Here is a 16,326-nt window from a genome sequence, read left to right on the forward strand (position 1 = left end):
AAATATCTGTAAACTCAGAAGAACCAGAGAAGCCCCATATGCTGATCATACAACAGAAGGACAGACTGAAATCCTTCATAAAAGTAATTTCTGTGAGGCCTTTTATTTCAAATGGGCCAGGAATTTTCCATTTAGATATATATCTAAAAGGTATGTATATGTGTGCTTTTTTCTTTTTTCTTCTCGTACTAGGGCTTAAACTCAGGACCTTGAGCTCTCTTTTGGCTTTCTTGTTCAGGGCTAGCACTCTACCATTTGAGCCATGCCTCTAGTCCACAATTTTGCTGGTTAATTGGAAATGGGAGTCTTGTGGACTCTTCTGCCCAGGCTGGCTTTTTAACCATGATCCTCCAGATTTCAGCCTCCCGAGTAGATAGTATTACTAAGTGTGAGCCACCAGCACTGGGCTTAAAGTTTTATTTTACTGGAATTATTTTGTCATAAACTCTATATAGTTTCTAGAGTTCACTGAAAGCTTAAAAACAAGAAAAGAGCTCTAAAACTGTACGGTGTTTTTGATAATGAGTGACTTCTCTTTTTGAAATAGGAACTTGCTATATTGTCGAGGCTGGCCTCAAACTCCTAGGTTCAAGCAGTCATCCTGCTTTAACCTCCTGAGAAGCAAGGATTATTGATGTTCATCATAATGCCTGGCTTTTTTTTTTGGGGGGGGGGGGCAGTCCTGGGGCTTGGACTCAGGGCCTGAGCACTGTCCCTGGCTTCTCTTTGCTCAAGGCTGCTATAGCACTCTGCCACTTGAGCCACAGCGCCACTTCTGGCCATTTTCTGTATATATGGTTCTGGGGAATTGAACCCAGGGCCTCATGTATACGAGGCAAGCACTCTTGCCACTAGGCCATATCCCCAGCCCCAATGCCTGGCTTTAAAATATATTCTTTTACATTAGTTTCCCACAGAAAAGGAATCATTTTAGAAATAGATTATTTCGTGATCGTCTCCACTTCATTTTCCTTTCTATAAACATTTCACTTCTATAGGTGAAATGAAGTTAAATGAGGGGCTGGGGATCTGGCTCAGCGGAAGAGTGCCTGCCTGGTGAGTGCAAGGCCCTGAGTTCGGTCCCCAACTCTGGGAAAAACAAAACAAAACAAAACAAAACTACAAAAGAAGTTAAATGAAACCAATAAAAACAGAAATGTTACTCAGATTCTGACTTCGGGACTTGGAGTGTAGACTCAGAGGTAGAGTACTGCCTAGCAAGTGTGAAACCCCAGGTTTGATTCCCAGCATTGCTTCAACACTTTGACTAAACTGATAATAAATCTCATGTTGGGAAACCACTGGCTAGTAAGTAAGGGAAAGTCCTCTATGTCCTTCCTTAGGAAGGTTTGAGCACTGAAAAATGTATCTGTAGTACTGGAAAACAGATTCCTTTATCATTTATACAACTTTAGCTTTCATGTATTTTATTTGGTATAACCAAACCATTATATGTATGTGTGCATATGTAATATAGACGTATGTACATATACATACACATACAAATACACACATCATATCAGATCATCAGATAATATATCATCTCTTTCCCCTTTCAGTGGCGGTGATAGCAGCCAGGGTCTTCTGCACGCTAGGCAGGTACTCTTCCACTGAGCCACAGCCCAGCATCATAACTATCTTTAGAAGAAGCCCGAAGTATTTCAGAGAACTAAGTTTAAAAAAAGATACTAAAATAAGTCATATTTGTAAATAAAATTTGTATTACTTCTTGCAAATCATTTGATGAACTTTATACTGCATTTTTTTTCTTTTTGGGAACTAGCTTACTCACTTATTAACCTTTCTTATGTTCTCAGAGCAACTTTCGTTTTCTCCATAGAAACTCAGGGACGTTGCGCCAACTTACTCTTACTTCCTTCTTGTTCACTGAGTTTAAAGTGGGTGTAGGCCAGAATGCCAAAGAGTGTGCATAAAATGCCAAGACCTTGGTTAATCGACAGTGGATCCTTAAATAAAATGTATCCTCCACATAAAGTGATGCAGAATTTGAAGTGTCCAAACATGTTATAGCTGAGGTTTTCAGATAAGGATAAAAAGTAGCAAGCTAGGTGTCAGTTATACACATGATGTATGTACACACACACACACACACACACACACACACACACACACACACACACACAGCAAAGGCTGTCTGTGGATAGAAAGAATCCACACGAAAGACTAAACAGCAGCCACAATACCAAAGAATAGGGACTTTAAAGCTGGGTGTTGATGGCCCACTCCTGTAATTCTAGCTACTCAGGAGGCTAAGATTGGAGGATTGAGCAAAAAGCCAGAAGTGGAGGTGTAGTTCAAGCAGTAGAGCACCAGTCTGGAACAAAAAGCCAGGTAAGGGCATAATGGTGCTTGGTGGCTCATGCCTGTAATCCTAGCTACTCGGAAGGCTGTGATCTGAGGATTGTGGTTTAAAGCCAGCCCAGACAGGAAAGACTCTTCCTTTGTTTTTTGTTGGTTGTGGGGCTTGAACTCAGAGGCTGGGCACTGTCCCTGAGCTCTTCTGCTCAAAGCTAGAGCTCTACCACTTTGAGCCACAGCTCTACTTCTGTTTTTCTGGTAGTTAATTGGAGATAAGAGTCTCATGGACTTTCCTGCCCAGGCTGGCTTTGAAATGGGATTCTCAGATCCCAGCCTCCCGAATAGCCAGGATTACAGGTGTGGGCCCCCCCCCAGTGCCTAGCTCCAACACTCTTATCTCCAATTAACCAGCAAAAAGCCAGAAATGGAGCTATGGCTCAAGTGGGAGAGTGCCAGCCCTGAGTGAAAAAGCTAAAGAATATTGTCTAGCCCCTGAGTTCAAGCCGTAGTACTGGGAAAAAATATTCACACTCCAGAACTCACCCTAAACCCTATGTATGTTTGTGTGCAAATACACACACACACACAGGGTGACTCTCCAAAAGGGCCACAACATAGGCAAGGTAAGAGATTCAGAGCAAGGTACAGAGGAGACATTTCATAGTGTAGTTCACAATTAGACTATACAGTGACATTTTTGTTTTGTTTTGTTTTTGGCCAGTCCCAGGGCTTGAACTCAGGGCCTGATCACTGTCCCTGGCTTCTTTTTGCTCAAGGCTAGTACTCTTACCACTTGAGCCACAGCACCACTTCTGGCTTTTTTCTATATATGTGGTGTTGAGGAATCGAACTCACGGCTTCATATATACAAGGTGAGCTCTTTACCCTAGGCCATATTCCCAGCCCTACAGTGGCATTTCTAATCAGCTCTCCCTTGCAGTGAGCTGGGAGGTGGGTGGACTGCGAGGAAACTGAGGCAATGGAAACCCCCTGGATGCTGAATGAAGGTTTGGGGATGAGGGAGAGGAGAATCCTGAGCATGACCACACATACACCTTATCTACATACTACATCTCCTCCACTGTCCTCTCCCCACTGCACAACTGTGGAAAGGCAGAGGTGTTCTAACAAGTTTCTAAGTGGCAGAGCTGGAGTCCAGATGGGTTTATTCAGCTACAAAGCCCAGGCTCTAATCTAATGTACTGTAATACCAGTAATTCACTGTTGCATTAATTTTCTTGTAAGTCATTGCTCATATAAAAGTAAAATAAAAAAAAAACCACAGTTGAACACACACATACTTCCTTCAAATAATACTCTTTTGTCCTCTTAAATACCATTATGTTAAATATAATTATGTAGAAATAAAAAATTCATTGTTCTTCAGAGGTATAATGTAAACCTATATAATTTACCTGAAAACTAGAAATAGGTACTGCTCTCAGCTTCATCCATAAAATGAGGGATACTCTTGTACCTTTTAAGCTTACTGTGAAGATTAAATCAGTTAATACATATAAAAGCATTAGCACATAGTAAGCAGTGATTTTACATAATAAACATAACCCAACACCATATATACTGTGGCTCCTCTTTGGATTTTTTCCTCATTTTTGCAGCATTGTAGACTGACCCAGGACTTCTCACACTCTTGACTACCCTACCTACAACTTCAACCCTGTCTCCAAACATTTCATTGCTGCTGTCTGCTTTAGTTTTTCTTCTTGACAGCTTGTGATACTTAGCACTGCATATGTATATTAAAATTTTTTCTTCTTTATAGTTTGTCTTCCTCATTAGAGTGAAAGCCTATGAAAGACAAGATTTTCATCTATTTGGTTTGGCTACTATATCTCTTGTGGCTACATATAGATGTTCATTATAAAAAATTCAATAAATTAATGAATCATTTACAGTGCATCAGCAACAAATACCTGTTAATGAGTTATTTTAATAAAAGCCACAGTTTTTGATACCTTGATTTGGCAGCATGAGGTCCAAGGCTAAAGCCTGGGTTCTGGTCTGTATGACATGTTTCTCTGTTGAATGATCTTTTTTGCAAGGTTGGGGGTTGAACTATGGTAACGAGTGAGTTTTGGAAAACATAAAGACCATATTGATGTGTTAGTTATAATGGAAAGGATACGTGACTGGAGAAGTGTTCCCAATGATCCAATAAATTGATAAGTTCACCATGAAGGCTATGACTCCAGATAGCAGCACCATAAGCTACAAAAAAACAAAAAGCAATAGAATCACTAACACATCACTGCAACCATCATAATCTTATGAAAATATATTTTCCATTGGTCATTTACAACTCAAATCTCAAGAACAAAAGAGGACAGATACTCTTAAGAGAGAAACACAAAGGTGCAATGCCTAAGTGCCTCTTCATATTTATATAATAAACATACTGAAATGAAATTCAAGATATGAAAACAAGTCTCCCCCCTTTTTTTAGTGTTTAGTTTTTTTTTTTTTTTTTTGGCCAGTCCTGGGCCTTGGACTCAGGGCCTGAGCACTGTCCCTGGCTTCTTCCTGCTCAAGACTAGCACTCTGCCACCTGAGCCACAGCGCCCCTTCTGGCCGTTTTCCATATATGTGGTGCTGGGGAATCGAACGGAGAGCCTCATGTGTAGGAGGCAAGCACTCTTGCCACTAGGCCATATTCCCAGCCCTAGAGTTTAGTTTTTGATGATTCTGTCCTCTTTCGAACCTTACCTACCATGTATTCACATGAATGTCTTCGAGGGGGAGGTACAGAACTCTAGGAAAAAAGGGTAAAAAAGGGCAGCAGTGGAGCAGTGGAGCTCATTGGACATTGATGGGAGTAAATTATACAATTCATGGGTGGAAATGGGAGGGTAGGACTGGGAGAGAATGAAGGAATAGAAGACACTGGATGAATGGAAATGTACTCATTACCTGACTCATAAAATTGTAATCCCTCTGTATATCATCTTTATAATAACAATAAAGTAAATTAATAATAATAATTAAAAAACCCTCAAGCCAGGTGCTCATGGCTCACGCCTATAACCCTAGCTACTCAGGAGACTGAGATCTGAGGACTGCAGTTTGAAGCCAGCCTGGGCAGAAAAGTCTTCCTGAGACTCTTATCTCCAATTAATCACTTAAAAACCAAAGGTGGTACTGTGGTCCAAAGTGGTCAAGCACTAGCCTTGAGGGAAAGAGCTCAAGGACGACACCCGATCCTGAGTTCAAGCTCCACCCCCCAACCCTCCCTCCAAGTCTCAACCATTAAAAATAAGATTCGAAAAATAATGCATTTGGAAGTCAACAAGAATTAAGAGTAAGCAGAAGAAAGTGTTCAAAATAGTAACTGTCATAAGAACCAGAGATACTCTACAGGAACAGCCCATCATTGAATGTGAATTACTAAATTCATTTTACCCTCCTTATTAATTCAGGGAAGAAATAATTTTTGCAGTAATTCTTTTTCTTTTCTTTCTTTTTTTTTTTTTTTTGCCAGTCCTGGGGCTTGAACTCAGGGCCTGGCTTCCAGCTTTTTCTGTTTATGTGGTACTAAGGAATTGAACCCAGGGCTACTCTACCACTAAGCCACATTCCCAGCCCTGTCCCTGGCTTCTTTTTGCTCAAGGCTAGCACTCTACCACTTGAGCCACAGCGCCACTTCCAGCTTTTTTCTATATATGTGGTGCTGAGGAATCAAACCCAGGGCTTCATGTATATGAGGAGAGCACTTTACCACTAGGACATATTCCCAGCCCTGCAATAATTATTTTTCTAAGACAGAATCTCACTATGTTGCCCAGGCTGGCCTCAAGACTCAAGGAATCCCTCTGCCTCAGTTTCCTGAATAGCTAAGACTATAATTACATAACCACAATCCTGCCCAAGTTTATTATTATAATAAAAGCAATACATATGTGCCATAGAAAAATCAGTTAATAAAAAATAAGCAAGCATTTGTATAAGGAATTCTAATATCTCCAACCACAACATCTGTTAACAACTTTTTCTGAATTGCTCATTTTTCATTTTTATTTAAATTAAATCAATAAACATTCATTGACTACCTCTAAAATCAGGCAAGGCCTTGTTGAAAGCCCCCACCCCAGAAGAGTGAAGAACAAAGTGATGTACAAAGCCCTTGACCTCAAGAGTTCAGAAATTACCTGGGGACAGAATAAAAAATAAAAAAAATCACTGACAAACTGTATACTTTTACTTTGTACAAAATTTAGTGTGGGGGGCTGGGGATATGGCCTAGTGGCAAGAGTGCCTGCCTCATATACATGAGGTCCTGGGTTCGATTCCCCAGCACCACATATACAGAAAATGGCCAGAAGTGGCGCTGTGGCTCAAGTGGCAGAGTGCTAGCCTTGAGCAAAAAGAAGCCAGGGACAGTGCTCAGGCCCAGAGTCCAAGCCCCAGGACTGGCCAAAAAAAAACCAAAAAACAAAAACAAAATTTAGTGTGGGTTAATAATGTTTTTAATATTTTACATGTATTAATCCATTTAATCTTCACAACCATGAGGTAAGTGTAAAAATATGAACTCTTTCTACAGATGAGAGAATTATGCTTAGAAATGTAAAGTAACTGGGCCAAGTTCACATAGTTACAGCTATTAAGAGACAGTGCTGAGACTGAAAACCAGGTAGTGTGAAGGGCTGGGTGTGGTGGTACATGCCTGTAATCCTAGCTACTCAGGCAACAGGGCTTAGAAGGAACATGGTTTCAGACTAGCCCAGGCAACAAGTTGGCAAGACCATAAAAATGAAGAGGGCATGGTGACATGCATGCACAACCCCCCAGTCAGCTTTTGCGAGTACCCGATTTTCACCCCTCTGTTATATGATTTCTCAACACATAAAAGAGAAAAGGTAAATACAGTAACTGCAACCCCTGTGTACATCATCTTGACAGTAAAATAAAAGGTAAATACAAGGCTTATAGCTCAGGCAATGAAAGAGTGAGTCTTCAGTTCTTCCTCATTGGTAGGTTTTACATGAGTCACAAGGCAGCAGAGGTAATTCTGGGAGAGGATAGAGAAAAGTCATTGGATCTAAAAACATATAGATTAGGGGAAGATTAGGAGGAATGCTCCAAGCAGAGGGACACAGAGGTCAAAGAATGGAACCAGAAGGCACAGGGCTTGTTCTTGGGACAGAAGCACACCAACTTGGCTGAGGATGGGGACAAATAGGCTGCGTTACCACTATACACCACTCAATGTTCTGCTCAAACCTATCCCATAGTTATATTATAAAAATTAAGAAATAATTTTCATTTCTAAATAGTATTTAGATAAAATACTAGTTATGGCTCAAATTATTAAGAAGGTTTAAATTCTTGGCAGTGCTGAGTAAATTCTTGGCAGCTTACTCATGTAATCCCAGCCACCTGGGAGACAGAGGTAGGAAAATTGTAGTTCTAGGCCAGCTTAAGCAAAAGTGTGAGACCCTATCTGAAAAACTAACTAAAAAAGCAAAAAAGCCTGGGGGAATTGTTCGAGGGGTAGAATACATGCCTACAAAATCCCAGAGTTTAAAGTTCAACTCCCAGGATCACCAAAAAATGTTTACATTTCAAGGAAAACATGTCATATTTGATTATATTTTCTGACTCATGTATATTTTATCAGTTTTTAAGTCAGTGCAGTTCTAAGAGCACAGGGTAAGGATGGTAGTGGTGGTGGGGTAGTGTTAGATTTGCATCCTTTGTAGGTAAATACAGTAATAACACATTTGATTTAAAATAGTGATGTCTATTTAATAAGTCAAAGAAGAGGAACTAGCTCCTGAATATTTCAAAAGCTCTTTCTAAAAATAATATGTAAAATATAAACTAACTTGGCTAATCTCAGAATGTCCCATACCCATTTCTTGATGACTCAGAACATCATTAAAAAGATAACTCCATGCTCTACGTAGAGTCAGTGATGTCCCCTAGGGACTTTTCCTTACACTGAAGGGATGACTGGGCTTAGTGACCTTGAGTTGTTTTTTTCTAGCTTTTCTGCCACTTTCTGCTTTTTCAAACCTGTCAGAGGACTATCACAGAGAGTCCCTCAGTTTCAGGAGTACATACCACAATAGTTGAAGAACAGAAAACACAGATAGCTGTGACTTTTGTAAAGCACAGGAAATATGATCTCAGAGCTGGTTCAATGATTCCTACTTTAGAAAAAGCTAGGCTGGGATGTAAGCTCAGTGGTGGAGGCACTTGCTTACCATGTGCAAGGTGCTGGGTTCTACCACCAGCACTGCAGAGTAGACACATTTTCCTTCCTTCTCAATTCCTCAAGTAACATATACAGGGGCCTATGTGCATGAGAGACTAAACATTTAGGTTGTAAGTGGCAATGGAAATGAAATGTAGTAGTGCCTGATCTGTTTCTTTCTAAGTGTCAAACAAAAAAATGGGTTGAGGGCCTAGCTTAAAGCGGGCTGACCAGCCAGAGACACAGTACAGACTCTGAAGCTGCCACTGTGACCCCAAGCAGTCTTCAAATTGAGGTTAATAAAGGTAAAAGCATAGCACAGATGTAGGAGGTTGACGCAGGGGCTAGAGCAAGCAACAAACAAGTTGCAAGCCATTTACAGAAGCAGAATTTTGGGGTCAGGTTGACCTAATAATCAAGATGGAGTCAGCTCTACTCCCCCCAACATTTCATACTGTTTCCCTAATCAAGATGGAGCCAGCTGTACTCCCTACAACAGAAAGGAGAAGATGTGGTGGACTGTTGTGTTGCCCTGAAATCCTAATGCCCAATGTGATGCTGTTAGGAAGTAACTAAGTCAAAGGGCAGAATTCCCATGAATGGGAACAGTTCTCTTATAATATATATAATAAGAGACATGTGAGAGCTAACAGGAAGAACACTGAATATGGAAAATGGTCTGCCACAGACTCTGGATTTAGGTGAAAAAAGCTACATAGAGAAAGACATGTAGGGCTAACGCTATACCTCAGTTTGTACAGCTCCTGCTTAATACAAGTGAGACCCTGGACTTAATAAAAGAAAAAAAAAGTGTTAATACGATGCCACTTTTATCAAAACCTAAACATTTAATTTATGGATGTGTATGGCTAGGTGAGTGCGTCTGACAAAAAGACAACTATGAAAGAACAAAAGCTAGAATGTATATCTAATTTACTTTAAAGGGCATAAATGGGGGTAATGAGATGCAAAAGTTTGTTTCAATAAGGATGGGGCAAAAATTTAGGATAAAAATGACACACATAACGTAGGTATGTATTTCTAACAGAAAAAGCACAGCACATTTGTGTCTGGGATTCCAGGAGACTTTCACCTTCAGTGTTTTATGAATGTTCCACAATACATGCAATGAGCATGTCCTATTTATTTTAAAACAAAATCTACAGTTATACTTTCATTGTAGAAAAGAAAAAAATAATCACAGTGAAACCCCTTTGCACTGTTAACATATAATAAAGGAAACAAGCCATGAAATCTGAACTTCAATCCTGTTTGTATCATGACCAGCTGTCTAATCCTAGACAAACCCCTCCATCTTTCTGTGTGTCAGTTTTTATCTAAAAAATAATCCTTACTTTGCCCTCCTCCAAGGGTGATTATGGAGACAGGACATAAGAATGGGATCTGAAATAGTGCTCTGAAAACTAAACATTTCACTAATAATGCCAGGTTTATGATTGTACTGTTTCTTAGAAACCAAAACAATTAGAACTTACCAAAGCAGAAACTGACCACGGGCCAAAAATTCCTCCCTCTCCAAACACTGGCTCAAAGAAGGGCACAGCAACGAGCAACATGGCAGATGACATTGGGGCCTGGTAATACAGCAGCTGCATGGAGTTGACTTGCAATTCATGCTGTTTGGCACCTACCCACTACAAATCAGGAGAGAAAGCAAGTCAGGGACAAAAGAAAAGCATCACTTAACCAAAGAATAACTGTAGCCACATGGATGGGTGCAAATGTGGGGTGCAGGCTGGAGGAGAGAAAATGCCTACTTATCCTACAACATTTCAAAGATCTGTATAAACCATAAAAATGGCCTTTAAGCACTCTAGATTAAAGATACTCCACAAATTCAATACCTGATCACCTATTTCCTTCTCAATTCCTCAAGTAACATAGACAGGAGCCTATGTGCATGAGAGAGAGACTAAACATTTAGGTTGTAAGTGGCAATGGAAATGAAATGTAGTAGTGCCTGATCTGTTTCTTTCTAAGTGTCAAACAAAAAAATGGGTTGAGGGCCTAGCTTAAATGGTTAGAGTGTCTCCTTAGCAAGCAGGGGGCTCTGAGTTCAAACTAGCAATACACACCAAAAACAATAACAACAACAAAACAAAAGACAAGACAAAGGGCAGGGTGAGGTTGGATGCTGATAGACTGATTACCTGGAACCTAGGTTATCCCAGGTGCCTGCCCATGAGTGTGGCTTAAAAGGTTATGTAGTCATTTCAGTCACCAAGTCAATGGTAAATTTGCCTGCCTGTGGATGACTTCTTCTAGGATAGTATTCCCTACCTTCCACACCAATATACCGATATATACTTGGCATCATGGACCTGAAAACACTATTACTCAATAGGAACAACACCTCAGAAATCATCAGCCCTCAAAGTGTACAACCATGGTTGGGAAGGAGACTATGAAGAATGTTCAGTGACAAACTGCTTTGACGAATGGCAACTCCTTTGTACAGTAACTTAAAAGATAATAAAAAATATTTTTTAAATGTTCAGTAAAATGGGGCAAGCATAGCCCAGCTTCTGAATGCCTTCTATACATCTTTTTCAATTAGCTCATTGTGTCCTGTTCCATAAACTGAGTGCACAGAAATTCACAAGATAAAAATAGAAGAAAAGGGGCCGGGAATATGGCCTAGTGGTAAAGTGCTCGCCTTGTATACATGAAGCCCTGGGTTCGATTCCTTAGCACCACATATATATATATAAAAAGCCGGAAGTGGCGCTGTGGCTCAAGTGGCAGAGTGCTAGCCTTGTGCAAAAAGAAGCCAGGGACAGTGTTCAGGCCCTGAGTTCAAGCCCCAGGACTGGCAACAAAAACAGAAAAAAAAAATAGAAGAAAAGGAAATCTGAGCCATACTGCTGCCAGCTATAGTTAAGAGTCTTGTATGAATATGAAGGGCAAAGAATTTATTATTCTACCACTTGCTCATGGGGACAAAGCAATGCACCAAAATAGATGAGCAGAGTATGTGCTCTTATAGCCTCTTCCCCTTATAGCCTCATTAGGTAATGTGAACCTTTCTTTTCTTCTTCTTCTTTTTTTTTTTTCTTTTGCCAGTCCTAGGGCTTGAACTCAGGGCCTGAGCACTGTCCCTGGCTTCTTTTTGCTCAAGGCTAGCACTCTACCTCTCGAGCCACAGTGCCATTTCTGGCTTTTTCTGTGTATATAGTGCTGTGGAATCGAACCCAGGGCTTCATGTATGCTAGGCAAGCATTCTACCACTAAGCCACATTCCCAGCCCCATTGTGAACCTTTCCTTAGCTACAAAAATAATGGGGGCCTGAGTTCAAACCTCAGCACCACCAAAAAAGAAAGTACACAAAAAAGAAATTCTAATCAATAAGCTGAGTGTAGTAGTTTATGTCCATAACCCAGCTATTTAGGAGGCTGAGGCTGGAGGATTAGAAGTCCAAAGCCACTCTGACCAACTTAGTAAAACCCTCTCTCAAAATAAAACAAAAAGGATTGGGGTTTAGCTCAGTACTGGAGCAATCACCTAGCAGGTTTAGCTCAGTATTGGAGCACACAGGGAAACACTGAGGATCAATTTCAGTACTGAAAAAAGAATTAATTAAAAAACAGAAACAAAGCCCTAAAATATTTTTAAAAATACATTCACAACTGTAGTATTTTTTATCTTCTAATATGGTCATTACCAATGAGTATGGGTTGCTAAAGAATGCTTTCATTGATCACCAGTGGATGTTGGTGAAGTAAGAAAAACTGGTCACACTTTTTGGCTTATTCCCCATGCAGGCACACCCAAAATTTCCAGACCAAGGTTTTCAGTATAGAGAGAATACTGTTTCACTGTTCCCAGCACCAACTTATTTTTCCTCACCGTACAAGAAACAAAAAACATACTTGTTGGGATTTATGGTAATGAAATAAGTGATTCCATAAACAAATTTTCAATGAATAATGCCTATATGCAAGGCGCCTTCCTTGCACAGGAAGCAAAAAACCCACTGCTAAAAACTACTCTATAAATACTCTAGTTATAAAGATGCTTCACAGCAACTTTATAATTAAAGAGTAAACATATGTATATTTATATAAACATAAGCAATGAACTTAGTAAATAGGAAAAAAAATCTTACTACTCATTTTATAAAGATTTCCCAGAAAAGAACTGAACTTTGCCCCAAACTCAGACTATGAAGCATGGGTATTAAGCACTTACAAAGAGGTGGGTGTTTGGTGAGCATCCTACACCCAAGTTTCTGTCTCCTTTCTTCTCTTCACCTGGAGTATGTATATTTATATAAATATAAGCAATTAACTTAGTAAAAGGGAAAAAAATCTTACTACTCATTTTATAAAGATTTCCCAGAAAAGAACTGAACTTCGCCCCAAACTCAGACTGTGAAGCATGGGTATTAAGCACTTACAAACAGGTGGGTGTTTGGTGAGCATCCTACACCCAAGTTTCTGTCTCCTTTCTTCTCTTCACCAGGAGTCAGACAATTTATGCAATTATGCTTTCTTCCCAACAGTCTATTGTCTCTATACTGTATTTTCTAAACCTTGGGATACAGCTTCAAAATCTATGAAATCTGCTAAAAAGGCACATAAAGAAAAAAAAATTACCAACCACTTGATAAAGAGATGTAACTAAAACACCAAGAGCAGCAAACACCATTCCAAGGAAATTAAACTTCACATCGTAATAAGAATTTAGGATTACACCTAAAGTTATAGGAATCTGTAAAGAAAAAGAGGTAAATGCTGTTCAGATTAAATTCAAGAAACAAATTTAGCAATTCTTTTCAAGATGTCTTATAAAACTAATCACAAACATGGATCTCTTAACTGTACAATTTTCTTTTTTCTTTGGGAGACTGTCAGTCCCGTTTCTTAAATGTGAAATATGATAGTTGCATACTGACATTAACATATAATTCTACTTTAAATTGGAGGTAAAATAATGAGTCCATGCATTGTACTTTACAAGAAAAATACCACATGCATGGACAGATAGGTAAGTGGACCGTTTTAACTAGTGTCTCCAGACAAGATACAAGCACCAACAATAAACGTATTTAAGATCGCAAACATTCCAAGTTACTAAATGCCAAAAATCATCTTAGGACATGTCTTTTTACTTCAAGATGCAGACACTTCTGCAGCATGTCACTGTAGACCTATTCTGAGACTTTTTATGTTAAGCCTTTCCTTGTTTATTATAGGTAGTTTGATTTCACAAGGGAGGAGCTTGAGCTTATGCAAATGTTCTGATACATATTTGGATTGCATCACCTAATACAGCTTTCTTCCCTTACCAATACAGGTAGTTGCTAAAACTCCATACATGCATGCCTGCTCTGGGCCAAGAAACCAACCGGGTACCAAAAGGAGATGCAACTTCCCTAAACATAAGTCTGAAGTGCACATGCTTAAGCATGTCTCATTTGTGGATTGAAAAAAATGGGAAAGAGCGTGGTGCGGGGTTAAACAAAGTTCCCGGGGAGGAAGTCACTGGAGAGGTGGGTGAAGGGATGCGCCCCCGGCCTCAGGCTACTCACCAACGTGAGCTGTATCTTGGTGGAGAAGCTTTTCTGGTAGCAGAAGGTCTGAATGGCTATGATCACCGGCGTGGTCATGGCCTTGGCCAGCTGATAGGTACCAATAGTGTTGTTCTGCAGAGAAAGGTTGGTGAAGACCACAAAGCCACAGAAGCTGAGGGCCAGGAGGAGGAGCTTGGAGGGCGGCAGGCTCTTGGGGGCGAAGATGTCCATCTTCTGGCAGACGTACAAGCCCAGCCAAGTGACGACGAAGTGCACCAAGGTTAGGCTCATGTTGGGGAAAGCGTAGTGAACGTAGATCCATTTGTTGAGGAACACGATGCAGATAGACACCAGCAAGTTAAACAGGAGCCCGGCGGCGATTCGCCCATGGCTCCGGACTCGGTCGGCCAAGGATGCCATGAAGCCCGCCGCTGGTTGAGCAGCGTCCTCCGTGAGGCCGGGGCCGTCCAGCCTCGGACAGAGGGGTCCAGCCGATCTGCGGCTGCCCTTCCCCTCCACAGCCGCGTTGTTGCGGCTCTGGGCGTCACGGTCCCGCCAGGGCGATGCATGCACCAGTCAGGATAGAGGCGAGCTGCGGGCCACACACGCTCCAGTTCCAGCCGCTGCCATTTGACTCAGCGTGTACGCGGCAGCATGTGCTCCGCCTCCGCCCTCGGCCACGTGACTCCAGCGACCTCACTTCCGCTCCGGGCAGTGCAGTAGGGCAGCGACTTCACTGCGCAGTCGCACCGGCTAGGGAAGCTGATGGAGGGTGACTGTCCTCCATCCTTCGTTTCCGGAACCAGATCCCAGAAGGGCAAGGGATGGGAGGGGCCTCTGGGTCCTCCCTTGCTTTTGTCAAAGTGGGGGGGTGGGTTGTGCAGACGTCGTTTTTAGCCAGTTTTACCAAGTGAGACAGAGTCTGAACTAAGTTACTTCTTGCTAAACGGGGGTTGGGAAAGCAGTTTGTATTGCAGAACATATTTTTAAACATTAAAAAATGTTTCTGCCTGATGCTGATGGCTCAAGCCTGTAATCCTAGCTATTCAGAGGGCTGAGATCTGCAGACAGCAGTTCGAAGCCAGCCTGGGCAGGAAAGTCATAGGACTCTTATCTCCGATGAAACACTAAAAAGTGGAATGTGAAGCTATAGCAAAAGGGCTCAGGAACAGCACCCAGGCCCTGAGCTCAAGAACCTACAAAAACACACAGACGCGGAGAAATTACGGAGTATTTGTTGAGCACCTTGGCACTTGGCCAATAAAGGCAGGTAAAACTAGAACAGACCTTCTATAGAATTTAGTGAGAGAATGTTACTAAACAATTATGAGTTTTGATAAATGATTTTCTAAAGTAACAAAGCATGATCCTATGAGAGTATAATAAAAACTTTCCCTATATTTGGTAAGGGAGAGGTAGTTAAAAACTTCTCCAAGGAAATGACTTTTTTTGGTAACAGGCTGGTTTTGAACTCATGATCCTTCTGCTTTCTGAGTACTGGAATTATAGGTGCACCATTACACCCAACTATGAAATGACTCTTAACTAACATTTGAGAATGAGTAAAAGTTAAATAAGCAATGTCTAAAGTCCAGTTTTCTCAAGGTGGTCTGATAATGCCCTTTTGTATAGCTTGTTCTATTGATACCACTAAACCTGATATCAGATTCTACCAAGTTTGACTGTAATGCTTGCCTTTTCCACTATATATTCACACTGTTATCTTCCCTTCCAGGTGGGAACTACAGAACTTGTGATTAGTGATTAATGATTTACAATGCTTATTGTTACCCTCCCACATTGAGTCCAGGAACTATCCTTGTTTACTTCAATTCATTCTCTGTGATTACAGATTTGAGCTAATGATCATATCATGCATGATAAATTATATCATTATAATTGCTCTTTTAATGTTTGAAAATACAGACAATCCCTGAATTACCATGGTTCAACTAATAGTTATCCAACATTTTTGGGGGGAGGAGGGGGACATTTTTCTTGGCCAACTTACTTGCTTGGCTAGTGCTCTGCCACTTGAGCCATACTTCCAGTCTGCCTTTGTTGTTGGCTATTTTGGAGATAAAACCTCTTGGACTTTTCTGCCCAGACTGGCTCTTAGTTGCGAACCTCAGGTTCTCCGCTTCCCAAGTAGCTAGGATTATAGGTATGAGTCACTGGTGGCCAGCATTAAATTTTGTGTTTGTGTGTGTGTGTGTGTGCTAGTGCTGGGATTTGAACTCAACCTGGGCTGCCCTTTAG

General features: G+C 40.9%; 1 protein-coding gene across 1 annotated transcript; it reads right to left on the reverse strand.

Annotated features, from left to right (window-relative positions):
• Positions 1–1,112: 1,112 nt before the first annotated feature.
• On the reverse strand, positions 1,113–14,710 carry Slc35e3 (solute carrier family 35 member E3). The gene is made up of 5 exons (XM_048359954.1): positions 14,086–14,710; positions 13,155–13,265; positions 10,030–10,188; positions 4,466–4,548; positions 1,113–2,031 (listed from the first exon to the last, which is right to left on the reverse strand). The coding sequence occupies exons 1-5, from the start codon at positions 14,485–14,487 to the stop codon at positions 1,845–1,847; spliced, it is 942 nt and encodes a 313-aa protein (XP_048215911.1). The 5' UTR covers positions 14,488–14,710; the 3' UTR covers positions 1,113–1,844.
• Positions 14,711–16,326: the final 1,616 nt, after the last annotated feature.

This window comes from Perognathus longimembris, chromosome 1, assembly GCF_023159225.1.
Source record: "Perognathus longimembris pacificus isolate PPM17 chromosome 1, ASM2315922v1, whole genome shotgun sequence".
NCBI lineage: Eukaryota > Metazoa > Chordata > Mammalia > Rodentia > Heteromyidae > Perognathus > Perognathus longimembris.

Excerpts from the sequence above, each read along its gene's own strand:
- Slc35e3 (XM_048359954.1), bottom strand. The coding sequence starts at position 14,487 with ATGGCATCCTTGGCCGACCGAGTCCGGAGCCATGGGCGAATCGCCGCC. Across the intron at positions 13,266-14,085 it reads CCAAGATACAGCTCACGTTG|ATTCCTATAACTTTAGGTGT; the intron begins GTGAGTAGCCTG and ends TTTTCTTTACAG. Across the intron at positions 10,189-13,154 it reads TTACATCTCTTTATCAAGTG|TGGGTAGGTGCCAAACAGCA; the intron begins GTTGGTAATTTT and ends CCTGATTTGTAG.